Source organism: Zonotrichia albicollis, chromosome 1, assembly GCF_047830755.1.
Source record: "Zonotrichia albicollis isolate bZonAlb1 chromosome 1, bZonAlb1.hap1, whole genome shotgun sequence".
NCBI classification, from domain to species: Eukaryota; Metazoa; Chordata; class Aves; order Passeriformes; family Passerellidae; genus Zonotrichia; species Zonotrichia albicollis.
Genome location: NC_133819.1, coordinates 128103059 through 128126918, shown reverse-complemented (window position 1 = coordinate 128126918; position 23860 = coordinate 128103059). Strand labels below are relative to the sequence as shown.

Below are 23860 nucleotides of genomic sequence, written 5' to 3'. Positions count from 1 at the left end.
TGTGAACTCATTTTAATGGATATGAATCAAATGCATGTATAGTACAGAGAGTTATTTTCTCTCTCAGCCCCCCCCCAAAAAACCCACAAAGATATCCATGTAATTTTTTGTTTCTAAGAAGAAAGGCTATAGAAAACATGATATTTTAATGCAGAAAAAAAAAAATCAGAGTTTCTTGCTTCATTTGAATGACTTTATAGTATGCTATCACCTGAGAGGTACACTGCCTAACTTTTACCTGCAAATCTAAGAAGCATCAGGTATAGAAGTGCTCCAATACAGGCACATGCATGCATGTACATCTATCAATAAATGCAAATATCTTGAAAATAAACCCACAAATTTGCTGTGCATTTCCATATTTTCCACTTTGAAAAAAATAAAAGCAGCAAGTTGTAAATCATTATCTCTGAAATAAGCATATGAAGAGGAACACAACTAAGACCAAAAAATGGAGGCAATTTAATGCCTGAGGGTTGTGAGAGTAATAGCTAATCCTGGTTTCCTCACAACTGACCTGATTTAAGCAGGGGACTGGACTAAATTACCTTCTATGTTGCTTTCCAACCTGAAACTACTTATGATTTGATTTTAACTTTTTTTATTGTTACCAAACAGAGATTAAAAATTTCTGCTCTTCTTAGAAACTTGTATAAACTTAATTGACTATTTATGATATAACTACAGCTCCTGCCTATGTGTCTTAATTAAAATACATAGTCTAGTTGCTAGCGCTCCCACTGAAATGAGCACTAATACGTGTTTCATTTTCTTCAGGATCTATATTTGCTTTACAATTAGTTTTCAGTGGCTGTAGCCCCTTCTGAATGTGATCAGCTAAAGGATAGAAAAAGACCCACATTTTAATACTTGCAGAACAGCATTCTCTGTACAAAGTAGATGCTGACAATCCAGACAAGCAGAATCTGCAGCTGGCAAAGGTCTGCTTCCTGAACAAATGTACTAACAAGTATGCCAGGCTCTGAGGTTTAAGCCACACTGTAAAACAGTTGTGTCCTGAAAAGCCTCCAAAAAACAACAGACCTTTCTTGCTCCCACTTATTTGGTCCTTCACAGAATGGCCATCAACTAAAATAATCGCAAAAATATTTCCTCATTACTGCTGCCTTCCCACCCTGCACTGTGCAATTAGGCGTTGTTGGTGGAGTTTGCATCTTGTAAGCTGATGCTGAAGCAGGTTTTTCTTCTGTCCTTCAAAAGCTTTGAGTCATGATTTGTAAATGAAAATGATGAGTTATATTTTCAGACAAGCTAAGGACAAGTCTTCCTGTCCAGGGTGACATGCAAAAAACACATCAAGGAGGGCAACCTGCTTGGTGACACCAGGATTCTAGCAGAGCCAGCACTCGGTGGAGCTACACTTAATGCAGCTTTTACTTGTCTAGTGAGTGCAAACGAGGGCAGATTTGGTCCAGTGCGACTGCAAAATTAATAGAGAGCTGCAGCAGGCAATGACAGTATACTTGTGGTATATTCTATGTACTACAGGCTTGTTTAAAATACTGATAAGTCTCATCAATCCCGATTTTAGTCTTAAAGTGATAAATAATATTCCAAAGTCTTAAAGAACCATGCAATATTAACAAAGTAGTACAATCTGTTTGTAAATCTCATCATCTTTCCCTAAAGTACAGTGGCTTGTGGTTGCTACCATCTCTAGTCAGATCACGCCTCAACCTATAAGATAATCTTTTCTAAGTGGGATCACTTTCTTGTATGTCTAACTTGACACAGACATTTATGTCATTACTTAACTAGCAATGGAATGAAATAATCAATTTACTAAAAATGTCCCAAAAATCAAACTTTTTTAAGATGTGAAAAGGCACAGCAACTCCAAAACAGTCTTATAGCTGCATTTCTATAGTTCTGCTGGTCTTCCAATGTTTTCTTAGACTTCCATAGCGCATTAACTTAAAATAGAAGTACATTGTACAATGGATCTTTTAGATACTATGCATAATTTTGAATTTAGAAGTGTGCAGTATTCAGCCAAAGACCGACAAATAATAACAAATAAATCAAGAAATCAGCACTTTGAACTAAGCTTTTATCCTGGTTAAGGCTAAACTTGGAAATGCATGAAACAATGGTTAACATTATATTCAAAACATGACACATAATTTGTATATAATTTCAACCAGAATAAAATAGGCCAAATGAAGACATTTCAGCACTATAGCAGCCACAATAAAGATTTGGTTTGCTCCTATTCCCTATAACCAGTCATTCCAGCTTGTCTCTAATTCAAAGCAGAAGTTATCAGAAATTTTGCAAAACTCAAACAGGAAGAAGAGTGTCCTTTCAGCACATGCCCACAGGAGATGCTGTCATTCAGACAGAATCACTCAGACTGGTCCCCAGTCCAAGCATCAGCAGGACTGAGATCCCCAGTCCAACACTCTCAGTAAGACTGAGACATTTCAGATTAGATTGTTCAAGAGTTTGTCAAATCAGGTCTTGGAAACTTCCAAGGATGGTGCCTACACAATCTACTGGACCAATCCAGCCAAATGCTTGATAGTCCTCATGGAGGAGGCAGCAGTTCTTCCTGCTCCTGGACCAGCCTTTCCCACTTAGCTCTCTGTTCTTGTGGCAACATAGCTTACAAACTTTACAACATTGGATACTACAATGTAGATGCATAAAAAAAGCTCAAAAGGATGTGACCAACTGCCTGATCATTCACTGAGTTCTGATGTTATATTTATTTTGACTGGTTTTTATCTCACTCATGAGGAAAAGATTCATTGTAGCTGAAAGGAACCTCATGAAATTCAAAAAAGTGCAAAGTCCAGCATCTGGGAAGGAAGTACTCCCTGAAAAAATATGGGCTGGCTATGGACTATCTGGGGAACAGGTCTCCTGGGAAGGTCCTGATCAAACTTGAGCTAAATGTGAGCCAACTTTGAGCCACAGCAGCAGCAATCACTCCTTTCAATCTGCTGACCTGTTAGTACAGCGTGACAGCAGATTAAGGGAAGTGGTCATCTCCCTTTATTTGACACTCATCGGACCACATCTAGAACACCATATGCAGCTTTGGGTCCCTCAGCTCAAGAAAAGAAAAATATTGATAGAGTTTGGCACAGCATCACCAACACGATGAGGAGCTGAAGTGTTTACCCTGTGAAGAGAGACTGAAGGAACTGGGTTTGTTGAGCCTGGAAAATAGAAGGCTTTGGTGACCTAGAAGGACGTGGGGGTGCTGGTGGGTGAGAGGCTGGACATGGGCCAGCAATGTGCACTTGCAGAAGTATTACTTTGGCACAGAGTAATATTCAAGTTTCGGACAGCTTGAAGAACTGAAGTCTGATGAGCACTAAAATAGCAGAGAGCTACTTTGCTTGCTTATGCAACTCTTAATATGAGTAATTAAACCAGTCTGCAGGTTCCTGGAGTGTACAAACAAAAGAGGAGCAATTGCTGAGGTAAACATGAGCAACATACCAATAAGAGGTACAATATTATATTTACATAAAATTTAAATATAATATAAATATTATATTTATAGTAAATATATGGGAAAACATGAAGAGAGTAAGATTTATCAGTCTATTTTACATTTCTGACTGCTGAATTCCTCTTTTTTTTTTTTTTTTTTTTTTATTCTGGTCTTCTCTCTTTTTGAACAAAAGAGAAGAAAATTCCTTATCAGGAAGAGACCATCATGGATAGAAGGTGGCCTGAACACGCCAAGTCTCCTTTGTCTAAGTCCAACCTCTCAAAGTAGAATTCACATTACAGTCAAAGCCGAAGGGTAACTTATGTAACATTAACAGATATACAAATGTGACATTTCCATACAGTAATAGTTAAATCAGTAACTACTGACACTAAGGAAATATCTCTAATTAACAAATATGAAATCAGTGTTATTCTTATGTTGCTAGCTTCAGTAGGAAAAAAGTTAAATGATCTTTCACTTGCATTCAATTTTGTATCTCTACAGCTCTGCAGACACTGGAGAAAGTGACAGATCATTCATCAAAAACTGAAGCTGTACCACTGCCATATGGCCAGCTGGGTAGCACTTTAAAAATATGAAACTGAAATAGTTAATAGGAAAATAGAATTTAACTCTCCTTCTTTAACTTTCCTTCTATTGCAAATGCATAAAAATCTGTTTTGGATGTTTCCCTGTAGTGTGGACCATAAATAGCAACTTTAAAATGTACAGAAGTAGAAAGCACATGACAAAAGCACTTTATTTGACCCTATTCTACCAAAAATATCCTGACTTCCTGTGCTCAGCTTAATCCATCACAATCTTCAATCATCTTAGCTGTATAATCCAATACTTATTCTCCACATTTGTGTGAGTTTATGTACTGAGAACATTAGGATGAAAGGATTTATTAATATCTTCTCAACTGACATTTACAGGAGATTATGGTTCTTCAGTCTCCCAGAAGTGCTAACCTTACAATTTTTTTTTATTATTTCTTCAGTTTAAAAGTTCAGTCACAAAATTCCTAACATTAGGAAAGCACGATATTTTTAAAGACTCAGGATCTCTTCCTCAGCAGCCAGAACTGTAAGCTGTGTCTGAGCCTCCCACTATGTCACAGTGATCAAATAGGCAATAAAACATTTTGAGTGTCTAATGTGGCAACCATACTAAAATATGATAAAGGAGCAGGGTCTTAGACCAGCCCTGTATATAATATAAATTAAAAAATACTACAAAGCAGGAGTTCTATACAGAGTAACCCCTGTGGCTTCCTCACCTGCAGAGATAACCAGGTCTGGGGAAGACACCCTAGGCACTTAAAACACTACTAACACTCTCCCAGGAGTTTCTTAGGAGAGAGAAAGGAGCTTATACTCTGGGAGGTGTTTTCTATGATGGCACAGAAGCAGTACTAAATACTGTAGTCAGTGTGGAGAGTTCAAACCTGCAGTGTTGTACACATTTATTTTTATCTCTGGAAACAGATGCAAAGAATTCCACACCATGGGAGGACAGGATTGTAATCTTTAGGATTTACTGAAGCCCATGAAAGAGCACTACAAGTACTACGCTGAAATTGTATTTTCAGCAACAACTTTCCTGATATGTGGTGGAAAAAAACCAAAGTTTTGATCATGGATCTTAATACAGAGACAATATGGACACTAGGCAATGAACACCAATTAATACATATGGACACTAGGCAATGGACACCAATAAATATCCTCACACTTAGGAAAGCCACTGTGCCTTTTAAAACATAAATTTGAGATGTAAATCTTTAAGCAGTGACCTGAATTTCTAGACAAGAAAATTTGAAACAACCTAAGAGAATATGACATAAAAAGGTATGAATGCCCAAATTAACATAGTTACATGAGCATGCTACAGCCTGCTTGAATATTATGGTTCACTTAAGCACGCTTCTCAAACTTTTTACAACAATTTGAATAATTTGTATCCTAACTAAATTATCAAGACCAAATCCATATTTCTACTTGCTAGGAATTTTTATAGAAGTTGGATGCTGCATCAATAAAATCCTGCCTTTGTACACAGTGAGTACATAAATAACTAAATCTCTACCACATGATGTTGAATTGAAAAAATTCTGCAATTTTCTCAAATTTTTCACTGCAAGCTAAACTGCCTGCATTTGAAGGCAAATGAGAAGAAAGAAAACACTGATTGGAGATTTCTAGAACTTGTCATGGGCCCTTTTTATTTCCTTTCATTTCAGCAGTAAAACATTTCCTCAGTTGATCTGATTACTAACCCAATTTGGGATCCAGAGTCTGTTTCAAGGAACTGGATCACCCAGCAGGCTGCAAGCACTGATAAGTGCCACTACCTTGATGCAGAGCCAGCTGGCTAATATTCAAAGATACCATGACATACATACCAAGCCCAAATCAGCCTTCATTTATGCCTTTTCTTCTTCTTTCCTACAGAGATGTTAATTTTGTAGGTTCCATTCTTCAATACCTTTGAGAGTTCTATTTATGTTGAGATTAACTGTGCTGTACAATGCCCCCTGTACCGCTGTGACTGAGCCCTACATGTGTGTATGAATACAGGGAGTGGGATAAGGAAGGAAAGTACATCATAGTCTGTCAACCTGGATAACAGAGAATCAGCTTTATGTACCCTTCCAGACTGACTTGCAGTCCTAGAGACAAAAAATGAAGCTTACAGATATTTAATCTGAATCCATAAGATAAAACTCTATGTATAACATACATACACACTGGTAGGCAGAATGTTCAAGCCAAGATAGACACCTTCAACAATCCCAGAATACAAAGCAACTTATTTATGTACATTTTCTAAGACTTTTCAGGTTTATCTTATTCATCATGTTATGTCTTTCCTCAGGATTCTTCAACCCTTTATTTCTCTTTTTATTTGTCTGATTTCACAGTTGACTCAGCTACCAGCAGGAGGTTTGACTTGAGATCTCTTGAAGTCCATTCTTTATTTAACCCTGTGACTCTGAAAGGAATGGCATCTTTATCACCTGCTGATCACCCACCACTCCTACAAATTTTGAAACTTCTTTAAGTTGTCAGAATCCATACCTGAGAAGTTAAACTTTTCAACTTAAAAGATAACAAAAACTCCCCAGCAGTGATGTGTCTTCAGTTTGAGGTTTACAAAAACCAAGCCCAAATTTGAAACTTGATTTCCTTTCTCACATCAGCATCACTACTTAAGTCTTGCAACACCATGATAAAGAAATTGGATTTTATTTACTTGGGGCAGTTGTCATAGGCTGGTCTCAAGCTGAAAATCTTGATATCTATCACTGTTCTGCTTGTATCACATCTATCACAGTTTGGCCTTGCTCCGGAATATTCAAAACAAATAATATGTTCCAGCTAGCAATGCCATGTGTAACTAACGTCTTTTAATTTAAATACCCAGCACACCAGCACTGTGTGTGCCACCTGCAGGGTGGTTTAGAGTCATAATCTTTCCTGCCACGTGAAGAGTAAGTAGTTCTTCCACCATCAGCATCATTTCCATGCTGAAGCTCAAAACTGCAACCATTCTTCCATGAGGCACTTCTTTGAAAAAGCCTCAGGACCACACCAGGAAAAACACAGTTTCACAGTCTGCTGAAGGACTGATTGCTCCCTTGCTGAGTGTTTCCCTGGTGGCTCTCTATACAGACTAGGACTGATGTACTATCACTGCTTTTCAGCCTTGGCTGACAGAACAGAGACAGAATTTGGCCTTCAGCTCATAAAGATTTTTCTGGCATGGGCTACACTTACCTCCTGGACAATGCCTCATGGCCATTTTACACCGTCTGGATTCTGCAATGGTTGGACATGGTATTGTATCTTTTGCTGGCTTCTTCACAATTTGTCTTGTTCTCGTTTCCAGGCCCCACTTAAATCCACAAGTTTTGTTATTTCTGCTGCAAGTTCCCCACTCACTCCATTGACCCACTTCACAGCCTTCTGATAAAGCAAAAGAAAACACAAGTGAGCAATCCTTCTGGTTTTTGTTTTGTTTTGTTTTGTTTTGTTTTCCTTTTTTCTTTTTTTTTTGTTAGAATACAATGTATATTGGTAGAAAGCAACACCTGACAGTTTTGCCATTAGCGTGTAAAAAGCTAGTAACAAAATTAACATCTCTTACAGAATCTGAATCTTTTTAGCCAGCATCAACACAACCAAAAAAACCCCAGAATATAAAGCTGTGTGTTTGATATGTTATGACAGTCCCAAATATTCAAAAACTCTCCTAAGCTAATGAGATTGACTTTTTTTTTCTATCTAATATATAGATCATATTTGGTTGTCACCTGGGTTTGAAAACTTCAGAAGTTCACATTTGCAAGTCCTCTCCATCATGAAATGCAAGAAATACTCTTGAAAGAAAGAGTTTGTTCTGACACAAGTCCTAAAATCTTACTAATTCTGAGCATAAAATCTTCATAAAGGTGATTTTAAAGTTAAGAGGACAGAACTTAGTGATGCACAGGAGAGAGAGTGACATTCCCAGGGAAGCGTATTTTAAAGTTTGGAAAAATTTACTAGTATTATCAGTAAAGAAATCAATAATAATTCCTTACTGAATATTTCCTGATAAGAAATACTAAGCATCATCATAAAGTAGTGCCATATTTAAACATGGCCACCTGGCCAAAGAGCTACTTGACTCACCCACACATTCCATAAGCTCTTCCAAGGCTGCAAATCCAGCGGGACATCCTCGAAAGCAGCGGCCTCTGTGCGAGTAAAAGCCACTTTTGCATTTGGTACAAAAGTCTCTGCTAAAGCAGGAGTCACAGTTTTCTATTCTGCATCCTAAATCAAAAGGATCATAAGGAACAATGAGACAGCAAAGTTAGGGTAAGACTGAAAATTAAGGGACTTACAAAGCAATAAAATAGCAAAGCCAGAAATGCTGTAATACTGTCATCCTGAAATCCATCCAGTATATGGACAAAATAAGAGGTAACCATGTTTCCCACATTTTCCTCTATGTCCTTCTAATCTTATTTTTCTAAATCAAACCGTAGATAAAACCCCTAGTTTAATTATATTTGAGTTAATGATATCTCTTAGGAAGAAAAATGTTCAGTATAAATTATTTTCACATGTAAGTAATTTCGATGAAACTGAGTGCAACAAATTATTTTGGGAAGTATGCACATTTTATATGTATTGTCTTCAGTTTATAATTTATCACTGAAAGCAGGATACTTTTTCTTTCTATGAGGTGACCCTATGAATAGCTGAGTGGGTGCTTTCATGCAGTGTATCTGATGTATCTGGTGTCTGTGTCTACATATATGCATGTGCAAGAACCTCAATTTTGCTGGATTTATCTCCTCTCTCTTATTGAGACACTTATTCCACAAAAAACAACCATTCTCAAATGACTAGGAGACATACACCATAATGCATAGATTAAAAATTAAAAAAAAACAAACCAAACAAACCAAACCAAACAACTATTATCTTTATGAAATATTGTATTTCTCAGAAAATTTAAGAGGAATATGACCTGCAATAGATGACAGACTCAGGTGTAGGCTTTTTAGAAATATCCTATTCCATATTAAAACATTAAGCTAGTTATTAATGATCATATGTATACCATACATACCTACAAAAAACACCAGGGAAAAATATTCCAAAGATTAAGAAGGATAAGCCATTATATTTGGAACAGTAATGATCATTTTATAATTAATTTCTTAAAAATCTAATCCTTCTGCTAACAAAATTAAATAAGCTACAATAGCTGTATCCTCTCTTCAGCTATCTGAAGCCACAGCAAGAAGCATTTTTTATTCATGTTATGCAACAATATAATAATAATTTTGGTAATTCTGTCACTCATTTATTCTTCATTCTTTTATAATGGAAAAATAAGCACAAACCATAAGGTCACTATTCTGAAATAGCAATTAGTAAATATTGCCAATCAACACTTCAAATTTAGCCAATATTTATGAAACAGATTTTAATATTTATTCTTGAACTTCAGCAGGCTAAAACAGGGCATCCCACAATACTTAAAAGTGTGTGACTGAGTGTGGTCATGTAAAATCCTTTGTTAGCAATTAGGGAAATATGAGGCTTTTAAATCAGATTTCTTGTGGCATTGGGCAAAAAATTAGGCAGACTGAATGAAAAGAAAAATGTATATTTCTAGTGGTGTTAAAAGGAATGTGAGCATCAGTTTGAAGCCTTGCCCTGACAAAGATAAGCTCTGCTGGCTCTATTTAGACACAACCACACATAACTTGAATGTACCACCTCCTGTGTCCAGCATTCTCCAAAGGGGTTTTAGAACTCGAGTTCATATAAGCAGAACAACTTGGGCTTCTTGACCCCTAAAGAACAGGATCCTCGTCAATGTCTTCACAGTGACTCTGCAAAATCACTTTCCTAGATTAATGAATTGTAAGGCAAAACCAACCAGGTGAGCTGCTCTGGAGATGTACCGCAACACTTAATTGCTAATCTGGCTTGTTACACTCAAGATGTACTGCAAGCATTTTATTAAATGTAATGCTTGTGTCAAACATCCTGTGTATTGAAAAATATTCAGAAAAAACATTTGCCTCTTGCCCACTCACCTGAGACACTTGAAAAGAAATCAGGGTTTTTACAAATTATATAGTCCCAATATAAGATGCAGACCAGAACATTGAAAGAAAAATCAGCATCTTGCAACCCTCCCTCACATCCAATTGACACAACAATTTTTAAACAAATTTTTAACCATTGCTTTCAAAAAACATGTTGGGAGTAACATGCTAAAATTTTCTCTGTGTGTGTCAAGAGGGACTAAAGCAAAAACTTTCAACAGAAGTTAACATTTGACATGATACAGACATGCTTGGCGGGTGGAAGCCGGCCTCACTTTGCACTGAGGATTCCCTCCATAAAACTATCGATCTTTCAATGAATGAATAAATCCTCTTTCAGTTTTGATCATAGTTCAAAACTCCCATCTTGTTTGTATTTTCTGCTTTGCCTGCAATGCCAGTTTCCTTTTGTGTCACAGCAGAGTCCTTGAGATAACCATCTTTCAGAAGCTTTAGTAGGTGCAGGTTGGGAGGAGTGAAGGCTGGATGAAGGTTGGGTGGAGATTTCCACCAAGACAGTTTAGACAGTTTATTTTCTTTTTTTCTATGAAAATAAACTACTCCAAACATGAAAGACATATTATTTAATCTGTATCAGATGCAATTTAGGGGAAAATAGTGAAAGAGTATTCAGAATACTGTAAGAAATCTGAAATAAATATATTAATTCCTCAGAGTGACATTCATCATAATTCTTAGGGTTACTGAGTGCTAATCATAATGATAATTTAACTGTAGATGAAGACAAGCTAGGAGTGACAACAACCTGACTCTTTATAATTTCACCAATGCCCAGACTGTCCCCATCTCCATGACATTCACTCCTTTCAACTCCTGCTCCCATCCCTCTGCTGCTCACTAGAACAGCTTTGGTGCCACAGATCCAGTTTCACACCGCCATCCTGAAGTGTCCACTGGCACTGCACTGATCTGTCATTGACCAGCAACACCTTCTGTGCTATTTCTTCTGGTAATTGAACCTCCTGACTGCTACAGTTGCAATTACATCTGTCTCAAAGGGTCATATGCTTTACTATACTACATAAGTATAGTTCAAGCAACAGCATATTCATGAAGTCCTGCTATTTTGTAAGACTGTTTAAAAATTCATTACTTTCTTAATGCATTGAATTAACTACATGTGTTTAATAAATGCTCAATTTGTTTAAAAGTTTCCCTTTATCTTGCTTTTACTGAAGGTGAATTGAAGGGGAAGTTACAATGTTGGGTCCACCTAGGAGAAAGAGGGAGAACCTAAACAAACAGTCAACCAAAGCTGAAGGGAGCTGTAATTTCTAATCTCTGAGTGGTTTCTCCTCCTAAAATTATAGAGGTAACTATGGCCATGGACTAAGTTGAAAGGTTCAAGAAAGGCTTAATACATTAATCAGTGCAACCACCAAACTGACAGGTTTCATCTTACTCTTTAAATTCAGTTCTGATTTTTTCTCATGAGATTATGTCTTGTTGGAGTAGTACAGTCCAAAGTCATTAATTATTAAAAAAATATTGGAAAATTAACAAAGTGTTACTCATCTCTTGGGCATTTTTCTGCAGGAGAGATTCAACACTTTCCAAGTTCATATCCAAAAGAACTGCATTCTCATACTGCAGTGTTCAAGGTGGAAATCATATCCAGCAGGAAACTACATTGATTTCTAGAGACCAGCAGTCTCAAATTTCATGATTCACTGTTACTAGAAAAACAGCCTAGAACCATTTAGCAAATTCTAGGAACACACTGCTTACATGTAGAAAAGAAAATTTGACTTGAAATCCAAAATTTCCATCATTTTAGAGCTGCTACACTTGGCTGTGGTATTTATTGTGTTACATTTGGCACTGACAATGTTTGGCTTTTAAAATCAAGACAACATTTTCCATAAAAAATATTTTCTATAGCTTCTCTAACAAAAATGGGAGTGTTCCAGTAAAAAAAATGCTTAAAAGCTTTTGTGCCTATGAAGACATTATTAGGGCAGAAATTATTTCAGCTTATGTAATTCAAGCCCTGTAACTCCCATAAGGATTTTAACATAGCCAAAATTTTTTATTTTTAGCTGAGACAATGGTATCTGAGAAATGGAATCTGTAAGCATACCTAAGAAGAGCAAGTAGGAAGAAACCTATTCAATTTTTAAGGATGTTTATTTCAACTCAACTTCAGTCAACAAAATGTATGTATGTCCACAATGCTTCATATGTGCAAACCGAGATCACCAAATCAAGGAAAAAAAGAGAAGTGATGTGTAAATAGTTAGCAGTTACACTAACATAAAAATATGCAATACAAAAATCATCAGAGGGGAACCAGGACTGGGCCATAAATGCAAGTGCATCATTCTCACACGGGGAGACTGTGAAAGGCATGAGGATGAGATAAACATCAAGTGCTCAACACATGCCAGTATGGGTTAGACAGAACTTGCATTTATGCTTTTCAAAATCAATTCTGTAGTTCAGGGGGAAAGCCCCGTTCCATAAGTGGTAAAACCAAAATAAATATTGTTTTGAATTCACCCTCAACCTTCTGCAATTAAATTCTCTATTTTTTTCTTTTCAAGAAACTAAAGAATACTGCCAATAACACTACTTTGCCTTTCTCACAAGCACAGTACAGGCTAATAGAAATAAATCAATCTATTTCCTAAACCTACGAATATAATAAAAAACATTTTTACATGGGGAAGTATTTACAGCCAAGTTTTGAAAGATTTCAAGTGCAGAAGTTGAATTCAAAAATGTGTTAGGAAAACTAAGGCCAAGATTCTAAATTACTTTACAGAATGGATGCATAAACCATATACTGTCTCATTTAATTTTTGATCAAAACTTAACCACCTGGTACAGATTAGGCAGCACTCTGCAATACTACACAGCAGTTGGGAACACTATATCCATGGAGCCCACGCAGGGAATGGGGAGAAAGAGGTGGGATAGCTTGGGACAGGTCCAAGCATGGCCATAAGTGCTCCTCATCCAGCCAGACTGCCACTGAGTGACCTCCTGTGAGTCTCGAGATGATGTGTGATGTGAAAACCAGCACACGCTTTCTCACAGCTCTGTGCTCCCAATGACACAGCACAGCACCAGGGGAAAGGTGCCACACATTTAGCAGACACTTGATTATTGCAGGAAAAAAAGAAAAGCTATTTCTCACTTCAGGTTCTTATGTCAGGTGACCTGATTCTGGTTAGACTATGACAAAAACGTTCTCCTCCTAAATAGGAATAAGAGGTAACAGCAGTGATTAATAATCCATATGGGTAATACTCCACATATGAGCATATGGAAAAATCGATACAAATCAGCACAACTGCCAGACAGAGGTGAAATAATGTGAGATACCAGAGCACTCGTGGATTTTAACAGTTGTGCTTCTAGGCACAAACATGCAAACAGGGAATCTTGTTGCACATTAGCAGGTCGTAAATTTCCAAATAAAATGTTTCACTAAAAGTGAAAGGTTGTTTGTTTGTTTTTAATAGTACATCTGTTATATTAAATTAGCAACACTTACGTATTAAAGCATGTCTGGTGTGAGGTGTCTGGTCACCTGAAATTCGTGTGGGAACAAAAAATATGACAAAAAAGCCCACCCGTATATTAGTGTTTATACTGACCTGTACCTACATGTTAAATTTATTCTGAATCCTTTATATTTTCATATAGTGGGAATCTGTTTCTTAAAACTAGGAGTATCTGTGTGAATCATATATTTTTCCCCTAAATTACCTCTCTAATTAAATTAATAATAATAACAATAAAAAATAGGTCAATTCATCAACTAGTTAATCTGCTGAATATTAAATATCTCAAAATGAGCTGGGACCTTCTTTAGCAAAGAAATTTAAGATGATCTTAAGATATCGGTGAAAATACAAATGTGTTTCACAACATACCATCTTAAAAACTGACCGTGAATTATTACAGTCAACAAAAGTGCATTTAAGGGTTGAAGAAATAACTCACTTGAGCATCTGTTCATGTCTGGCGTTCTCAGTCCGTAGTAGCCCGACGGGCAGGAGTGCAGGCATTCCCCGTACTGCCTCATCCCTTCTCTTCGCAGGAAGAAGAATAACTTGTGCTGGCATCTGATGCACCCATTATCCTTTGAACAAGATAAGCAACCTTTGCAAATTGGATTTGGTCCATAGTTAGCTGCAAAATAAGATAAATTACACTGTAAGGTCATTTGGAAAGTTTTTTGGCTGGAGGTCCTCTATCCTCCAAAGTGTTACTCATCTTTTGCATGACTACAAACAGTTTTGAAAGGAGGGTTCTGACAGTGCACTCACTTTCAGACATCTGCACGGGCACTGAATAAAAAGAACTGCAATCTCTACATTTTCAGTTGCATGTACGGCAGTTTAATGATTTTACACAGATTTAAAATACAGGCAGAGGCAAGCAGAGACCAAGCTCTATAAAGCTCACAGTATAAAGCTGGCTAAAAATGCAATGCTGCATTCTGTGAAGCTGGGGACATAGCACACAATAGCATCAAAATATAAGAACTTCAGTACCCTGACATATGCATATGGAATGGTATGCCCATGGAAATTGATCAACACCACTAATGCAATTTCTGATTTGTGAAGGAAGTGATATTCAGAGTACAGAAGCCTCTGCAGAGCAGGTACAGCACTAGCAATGTGTGCTGCCCCTCACTCTCAGGGTTCTAGAACAGCTGTCTTCTTACAGGCTCTTCTTGACCTGAGTATCAAGACAAATTTTTCAAAAAAAGAGAAGCAGTTTTAGGAGCCTTCTTCTCTGAGCTGAAAATCATATGCCATTACCAAAGGAGCACAATTAGTGCAGGTTACCATTTTAGGTCACCAGCTGCTGTGCATTCAAGGCTATGCTCTGATTTTGTAGGATTATTTTCTTTTTTTCTTGTAAATTGCTTGGCTGATAACTGCAACACAAAGTTCAGTCACATCACTCTTTGTTCTTATGAGCTTTTATTATCCTGCCTTTCTGCAGAGTTGCAAAACACTCCTTTGTCCCCATGGGCTGTCAAGTCCTTCTCAGGTGCTGGGTCAGCACAGTAGGTCAGCAGAGAGAGGATTACTCAAGACATTCCTGAAACAAGCACAACTTTACAGGTCTGTTTTAAATAATAAATTGCCTACAGGACTTCACAGAAATTTGTCAGTTCAAACCTGTTTTACCAAAAACAAAAGAAAAATATTATGCAACAAAGGAAAGTGTCTTTGGGGTCTCAAGAGGTTTTTAATAGAGGCCACCCAGACAGCAGCTCACCAAAAAGGCCTATGTTTAATTGTCATATTTTTAAATATTTAAAATTATTTACACCCTTATGTAGTGATCTGGTACTTTTACCTCGTATGGCTGGATAATTGAGGTTGCTCAACTGATGACTTCACCAGCAGAGTCAGGAAAAAAAACCAAGGAAAAGCCCACCACCCTCTGGAACCAGTAGCTGATAAGATTTACTCTCACCTTCACACATCTGCACACCACATTCCAATTCCCTCTCTGCTCCCATCCCCCACACAGGACTCACTAAGTTCAGCATGACAGCATTCAACTCCGATCTTGGACAAATAATCCCAGTGGGTGGCAGGCAGGAAAAGAAGTGAAGCAATCTGGTGTGAAACAGCTCAGTCAGTGGGACACTTTGTGAGTGTTGGAATCCCCTGGTACCAGTCACACCAGGTGAGATCCTCTTGAAGGGAAAAGAACCCTTCCCATCATGGGATATGTATGATTCTTCAGCACTCTGTTAACCCTTTTGTAATGATACACCCTAACAGACCAACTGCCTACACTCCTAAAGCAGTTCCCACCTCCTGTTGCCTAAAAGACTTGAGATATAACTTTTCCTACACTTCATCTTGTAACTATTTTCATTCCCAACCAACTTCTTCAAAGCCATGCAAGACAAACAAATTATGAATTAGGCATGGCTGCATCCCCCCTCTCGCTGTGGGCAGGGATTGCCTTGCTGTAACCACATCAAATAATATGTGACCATGTACACAAAAGCAATTGTTGCTTAACACATAGTGGGCAATCCTGTAGACTTGTGACTTCTCTTTTAGTCTCCTTGGATGTCACTCTCAGTAAATCTTTACCTCCAGCTTATTCAAGGTTCCCCAGAGAAGCCTGTACTATAACAAAAGAGTTAAAAGGAATAAAGCAAAAGCAACGATGCAAGATGCCTGAACTTACTCACTACTCAGAGTGTTTTTTGGAGTTTAGAATAGCTGATATAATGTATATGATTTTTGACTTAGAGCCAGCCCAATTGCTGAACAGCATCAATATAGATAAAGGCTACAATACATATACATATACATATACATATACATATACATATACATATACATATACATATACATATACATACAGATAAATGTTATACATATGGATATAGCTAAAGGGAACAAAACCAAAGGCCTGCTGGCAACAGACAGGGCAAAAGTGTCTCAAAGGGAGAAAAACATCTTTCCACAGCATTTAGCAGGGCTCACTGAAAGAGCTTTAAAGAGATTTGAAGGGAGAAAGGGATAAAACAAGGCACACTGAAGTCTGAGAGCAGTGAGCCAGTGCCTGAGAGACAGGGTACTAGCAGAGTCTGTCAGTCTGGTGTCTCAGTGGAGGTAGGGGTGTTTTGGTTCTCTAGAGCTTAGTGATGGATAGGGCTCAATGGTTTTGATTAAGAACTGGGGCAAGGCCAGCAAGGCAAGTATCATAGTGGGAGTTTGCAACAGACCCCAAACCAGGAGAAAGAGGCAGATAAAATACTCTCTAAGTAGCTGGGAGAACTCTAACAATCACTCACCCTTGTTTTCATGGGGAGCTTCAACTTACCAGATGTCTGTTTGAAACACAGCACAGCAAAGAGGAAAGAGCCTAGGACATTTCTGGAACATGGGGGCACATAACTTCCTGACAAGGCTAGTGAGGGAGCAAACTAGGGAAGGTATCTGCTAGACCTGTTTTTTGGGAATGGAGAAAGACTTGTGGAGGATGTGATGGCTGGAGGTCACTGTGCCCATCCTGGGCGTAGTGATCACCAAATGCTAAGTTATGGATTCTTGGTGAAGTAAGGAAGAGGGTCACCAAAACCTCTGCCTTGGGGCAACAGAGTCCAAGAAGGCCTTCAAGAAGGAAATCCAACAGACACAGAAGCAGGCAGGTGCCACAGGCCGAAAGAGGACCCAGGGGGAAAGAAAACTAGCTGAACAGAGAGTTTTGGCAGGAACTCAGGAAAAAAACCAGAGTTTATAACCATTGGAAGAAGAGGCAGACAATTCAGGAGGACTCCATGGATATCATGAGGTTATGCAGGGAAAAAATTACAAGGGCCAAAGTCCATAACAACTGCATCTGCCACTTCCATAAAGAGTAACACTTCTATAAATACATTAGCAACAGCAGTAGAGCTAAGGAGGATCTCCATTCTTATTGAACATGGAGGCAAACAAAGTGACAAAGGATAAGGAAAAGGCTGAGCTACATAATGTCTTCTTTTTTCAGTCTGTAACAGTAATAAGACCAGTCTTTTTCTGGTACCCATACCCCTGAGCTGAATGACAGAGACAGACAGCAGAATAAAGCCTTCATAATCCATGGGGAATGGTCATCAGTACCAGTTAGACCCATCCAAATTTATGTGGATGAAATCCACACAAGGACACTGGGGGTGCTGGTAGAGGATAATTTACTGGTCAGCCAGGGAGGTCCCAGCAGACTGGAGGTTGGCCAATGAGACACTGTGTAGAAGATGAGTCAGAAAAGGGATGAGGTAGCTACAGGCCCATTAGTCTGACCTCAGTGCTGGGGAAGGTCATGGAGCAAATCATCTTAAGTGCCATCATGCAGCACACACAAGACCAGAATGTTATCAGATCCAGCCAGCATGATATGAAAGGCAGGTCCTGCCTGACTGACCTCACCCTCCTCTGTGACAAGATGAACAACATTATGGATGAAGGAAAGGCTGTGGATATTTCTACATGGACTTTAGTAAAGTCTTAGACACCATTTCCCACAGCACTGTCCTGGGAAACCTGGCTGCTCATGGCTGGGATGGCTGTGCTCTTCATTCAGGAAAAAGCCAGGCTGGATGACCAGGCTTAGAGTGGTGGCCAACAGAGCTGGGAACTGGTCACCAGTGGTGCTCCCCAGGGCTGAGCACTGGGGCCAGTCCTGTCTAATGTCTTTATCAATGATCTGGACCACGGGATGGAGGGTGCCCTCTGTCAGCTTGCAGATGACATAAGTTGGGCAGGAGTGTTGATCTGATGGAGAGCAGGAGGGCTCTGCAGAGGGATTTATGGACCAAGGCTAAGAGTACAAATTTCAGTGAGGTCAAGTGCTGGGTCCTGCACTTGGGTCACAAGTACAAACCCTGCAATGGGGAAAGAGTGGCTGGAAAGCTGCCCAGTGGCTGAACAGGAGCCAGTGTGTGCCCAGGTGGCCAAGAAGGCCAATGGCATCCTGGCCTGTGTCACAAACAGTGTGACCAACAGGACCAGGACAGTAACTGTACCTCAGTACTGAGCACTGGTGAGGCCACACCTCAAAACCTGAGCTGGGTTTTTGGCCCCTTATTACAAGAAAGACACTGAGGAGCTGGACCATATCCAGGGAAGGGCCGTGTTGCTGGGGAAGGGTCTGGGGCACAAGTTTTATGAGGAGCTGCTGAGGGAGCTGGGGTTGTTTAGCCTGGAGAAAAGGAGGGTCACGAAGCACAAAATTCTCTACAAATACCTGAAAGAACGGTCTAACAAGGTGGAGTTCAGTCTTTTCTCCCAAGTAGGAAGCAATAGGATGAGAGAAAATGGCCTCAAGTTGTGCCAGGGAGGTTTAGACTGGATATAAGGAAAATGTTTTTCCATGGAAAGGGTTGTCAAGCCATGGCAAGGGCTCCCCAGGGAAGTGGTTGAATCACCATCCCTGGAGTTATTAAAAAAATGTGTAGATGTGGTGATTAGGGACATGGTTTAGTGGTAGACTTGGCAGTGCTGGGTTAATGGCTGTATTCAATGATCTTAAAGGTCTTTTCCAACTTAAACAATTCTATGATCTTGTGGAGCAAGAATTAAGCTCTGGAGCAGACACAAATCAGGGCTCCATGTAGGTTTGTTTGCCATCATCTCTCATGGATCTCCATGAAAATTCTGATTTCTTTGCCACAAAATATGTCTGAGTTTGACTCTACTGTCCAACTTTCCTTTATTACTGCCACATGTTACTCTTCCTAAGCCTTCTTCACCCTTTCTGTGACTGTGGTAAGATGTCTTTATTGATAACCCTTTCTTTCTTCAGGCAAATTTAACTATGCTGACTCCTCTTGGCTTCACCTCCATAGAAAAGGAGCCAACAGTATATAAAATGATCTTCCATTATCCTATGCTAATACTTGTTCAGGAAATGGATGGCACATCTTTCACAGCTTTAGGTCAATTCAAAATATATTAAAGACTTCAGTAATATATTAATTCTGTAAATTGTATAGGTTTCTCAAACCATGAAATCCGGACCTTCCTCCTTCTTCATCTGCTAAGCAGACTTAAAAATTTATTTTTTTAATTTCTATAGCTGTATGTTTTTAACTTCTTATAGAAATGCACTGAGATTCAGAACTTGTAAACTGCTCTGAAATCCTCAGATATATTGTATTTATAGTTACTTAAATGAACAATTATTTAATTCACACATTGAATTTGGACAGTGTTCAAAATCATCACTTAATTAATGGTCACATATTGATGAATTTTCCCGTAGGTCTCCTAGCTTTTTTCTTTCTTTAGCACATTAAAACATTAAAAATCACTGAAGAATTATAATGGTAAAGGGAAGATAATATGAATGGTAAAGGGAAGATAATATGATTTGTATGTTGCATTACAAAGAGAAAACTTTGTGAAGGAATTTGAAAACTTCCCACTGTACTGCTTAGGCATTAGAATAATTACACTGAATAATTTCCGTGTAATTTGCATATAGTAAATTACTGTAAAGTGTGTACCACTGAATTGACCTTCTTCCACATTTTTGTTGCTTGTTTTCTTTTCAGAGTTTCATGAGAAGGTCTGAATTCTGCAACCTTTCCATTATTTCAATTTCTCCCAGAGCCAGGGAAAACTGTGACATGATCTACCAACAAATTACTTTGATAATGAACATTCAAATACCATAGCACTGGTTTTAGGGTCACGGAAGGATGCCATCTTGAAGATACCCACTTAACTGTGCCTCTTTTGACCCTATATACATAGGCCATAATTAAATCCTATGAAATCCTCCTTGCCTCCAATTCTTCCCTTCCCATCTCGGTTTCTTAACACAGCAAATTGGATGTATTGTTATCACATATATCTTCTCCAGTTCACATATAATTGTTCTTTGTGGAGGAAGTGAACACCTTTGCCTTTAACAGAAACATCTATACACTTCCTTTTTAATTTTTCATAACTTAATTTTCCCCCCTCTATATTTTTCTTCAATAAAAAAATGAAAAGCTCATAAAACATGGTCTATCACATTCCAGATTAGTGACTGTATCACATGCAATGTAAAACTTCATGCTACTCATCCTTATTTCAACCCTGCCAGGAACACCCTCCTCATCTATGTGTGCCAGGCAGGCAGGTCTCCTCCGGCCAAATCCCTCATGGAAACTTGCTCCTTCCACATGGCCCACAAATGTTAACCAGTGTCAGAGTGCTGCTGTCATCACATCACAAATCTGGAAATGCACACATGCTGTAAGTTAGCACCATCCTCTGGCTCTCAAAGCACATGATTGCCCTCATTCTCTGTTAAGACTGTAAGCTCTCTGCAGCAGGAGTAATGTTTTGTACAAGCACGTAAGTGTGTACACAGGTGTGAACACTGCATATAAACACAAGCACACACTTTAATGCAAGGTTATGCATTTTCTATTCCTTCTGCTTCTACAACTATAGTCTAGAGCACCTCCATAATAAAGAAAAAACATTTACAAACTTGATTCCCCATGTAGTGCCTTTATTTTAAATCTGGTATTAAATTTGCCAAGTTTCAAAAGGTTACTTGAGAACACAGACTAATACCCAAACACTTCTGAATTAAACACTTCTGAACCCTAAGGGTGTTCAAAGTTTCATGGTTTGGATCCATATCAAGTAAAATCAAATATCAGCTAATTACTTTAACTCTTGTCTAGATCAAATGTATTTAAGCCACATTGCTGAAGCAGTTTTAAGTGAGTTGTTATGACTATTTGAAATCACAAGAGAATCAAAATGAGTCTAGCCTGTTCCCCACAAGAATACAAGTTGTTCTGTAAGCAAGAGAACTTAAGAGTATTTGATTTCTGTGAACTTACTGTCCTGCAGCCCATACTACAACTGCTTCTAATTTGTGTCTTTCTTGTATACCCATTTGTTGGGTGTCACAAAGCTCTTTTGAACCTGGTGTTTCAGCTCACCACAAGGATCTGGTATTTTTATGCTTCTGAAAAACCAGGCTGAAATGGACAAATGAATCCAAAACCAGTTGGAGAAAGAGGAGATCCTGGCAGAGAAACAAGCACTAAAGTCATTCCCTAAACATTTCTTTAGAGAGCCAGACTAAAATGCTCACTATATCCCTAATATCACTCTGTATCTGGTCACTGTGTCTCTCTTTGGCAATCTTTGGTTCTTTGAGCTCTCTGAAGTCAGAAACTGAGCTTGCTGATACAACGGCCAGCTTAATGACACTCTCACCCTAACTGGGACTGCAGCCACAGGAATGCTGGTGACTGGATTTTAGTACAGATCTAGCAGAAATGTCTCCAAGACACTTATCACTGCAAACACAAGACGTGCAGATGGGACTCAGAGGAGATGAGGAACTAAAAGACCACTGAAAGCTGCATTTATTGCAAAATAGTAGATTTCATAATCCTGAATTCAATTAATGCTTTGAAGACATCCCATACATATCTCAGTAAAGTACATTTGTGCTTGGCTTATGTCTTCAGAAGTGCCAAGGAACTGAACAAAAAATACAGCCTTATAGATAAACCAATACTACATAGTATATCAAGACACTGAGACTGTAACACTGCAAGTCCACTACAGCAGAAAAACATCTGACTGGGTATGAACAGAAGCTGGCCATGAAAAATACCTATTTTTCATTAGAACTTTGTAAAAACAAAAGTAAGTTCTAGGCAGAAAACTTCAGCTTAAAAAAATACTAATTCGTTTCTAGTAATTATCTTTAAGAGAATTTAAAAATTCAAGGTCAGAGAGAATTTTTATGAACAATTAGGCCAATGCCCTGTACAAAGAAGCCACAGAACTTTTGCTTTACTGAAACATATCATTTAAGAAACCATTCAATGTTAATTTTTAAATTGTTAGTGGTAAGGAAACCACCACAACCTTTGTTAAGATATCATAGGGGCTAATTACTCACACTGTTGAAAATGTGCAGTGGAATTTTGAACTTCAAGGACCTACCACTGGACCTTTTTATATCTTTGCCTGCCAGTTTGTTAACAGTTTTTCAATTATTTTTTTCCAAATGCAGATCCTCTGATCAGGTCAAGTCCCAGCTTTCTCATGGGTAAGATAAACAGAGCAAGATTCTAGAATGTCTCACCACGAGGCAAAGTATCCAGTCCTTTGATCAATCCCTTAAAATTTTATCAGCAGGCTTATGGATACTCAAAAAAGTTCAGCATTGGAAAAGCAACTGTACCAATGCCAAATAAAGAAGTGACATAACTTCTCAATTTTTCCTAGATTTTACTCTCCTGAAACAATCTTGTGTTATGTATTTTTTTTTTTTTTACTAAGAAGATACCATTTCCCAAGTACCATGTTGCTCTGGGTAGGATACAGCCATTTTTTTTTGTTATACAGGAGATCACCCAGTGTTCCTTCTCAGGCCACTAGGCCTTCACCTCTCAGGATTATCTTCTCTAAAGTTTTCCACAGCTGAGAAAACGCACATTCCCCACTCTTCCCTTGAAGACAGATTAACTGTAGAGAAGAACTTCACTTCAATGAGTTTGGTATAAATCTCATCAAATGTTGCTTGTAAGTGAGCAATTTTACCTGGTTTTTATTCCTTCACTTCCTTTGGAGGTCTTCATTATATTTTCAATATCACAATTTTATGCTTAAACTACTTTCACTTTTCAGCTCATTTCATTATCCCATTTTTGATATAATATCTTTCTGGTTATTCTAGTGTAAGCTTCCAAGAGACTTGTCTTCATTCCATCCATACTCAAAAGACAGTGCCATTTTATTCCAAATCAAAACATTTTACTGTTGCTACACATCTATCCAACTGAATACTTACAGAATTTTCTGTACGGTTTTCCCCACCACCATGACATGGAGAATCACTATGAGGATCAGTTTGCTATTATTCTCCTGCAGCACCCTGACAAGTCGCAAGAAATTACCAACATATTGAGATATTTTGCAATATTTAGTGACTCATTGCATACTGACTACCAAGTTCAGAAGTCTTCCAATAAAATTACATGTATGTTGGTTTCAGGATGCTTGGTTACTAAGATGTTTTGAGAACATTACTGATTTTCTTTCCAGCTGGGATAAACTGCTACTAACAGAGGTATCTCAGCCGTTTTTCTTCATTTGAACATCTGGAGCTTTTAAAGGTATCTCTCATAGTTCACTTTCTGGATACCTATTGTCATCTGGAAACATTTAACTCTTCTTGTCCTCCTCTGTTCACTGTTCAGCCTACCAATCCTCACTTGCCTCAGCTCTACTGAATACTGCTTT

General features: G+C 38.3%; 1 protein-coding gene across 1 annotated transcript in view; it reads right to left on the bottom strand.

The window, feature by feature from the left end:
• RSPO2 (R-spondin 2) overlaps positions 1-23860 on the bottom strand; it is a 102529-nt gene that overhangs the window by 32527 nt on the left and 46142 nt on the right. Inside the window, exons 2-4 of the mRNA XM_074553394.1 lie at positions 14061-14249; positions 8149-8292; positions 7252-7440 (exon numbers count right to left, since the gene is read on the bottom strand). Of these exons, the coding sequence (XP_074409495.1) occupies positions 7252-7440; positions 8149-8292; positions 14061-14249 (522 nt within the window). The remainder of the gene's footprint in view (positions 1-7251; positions 7441-8148; positions 8293-14060; positions 14250-23860) is intronic.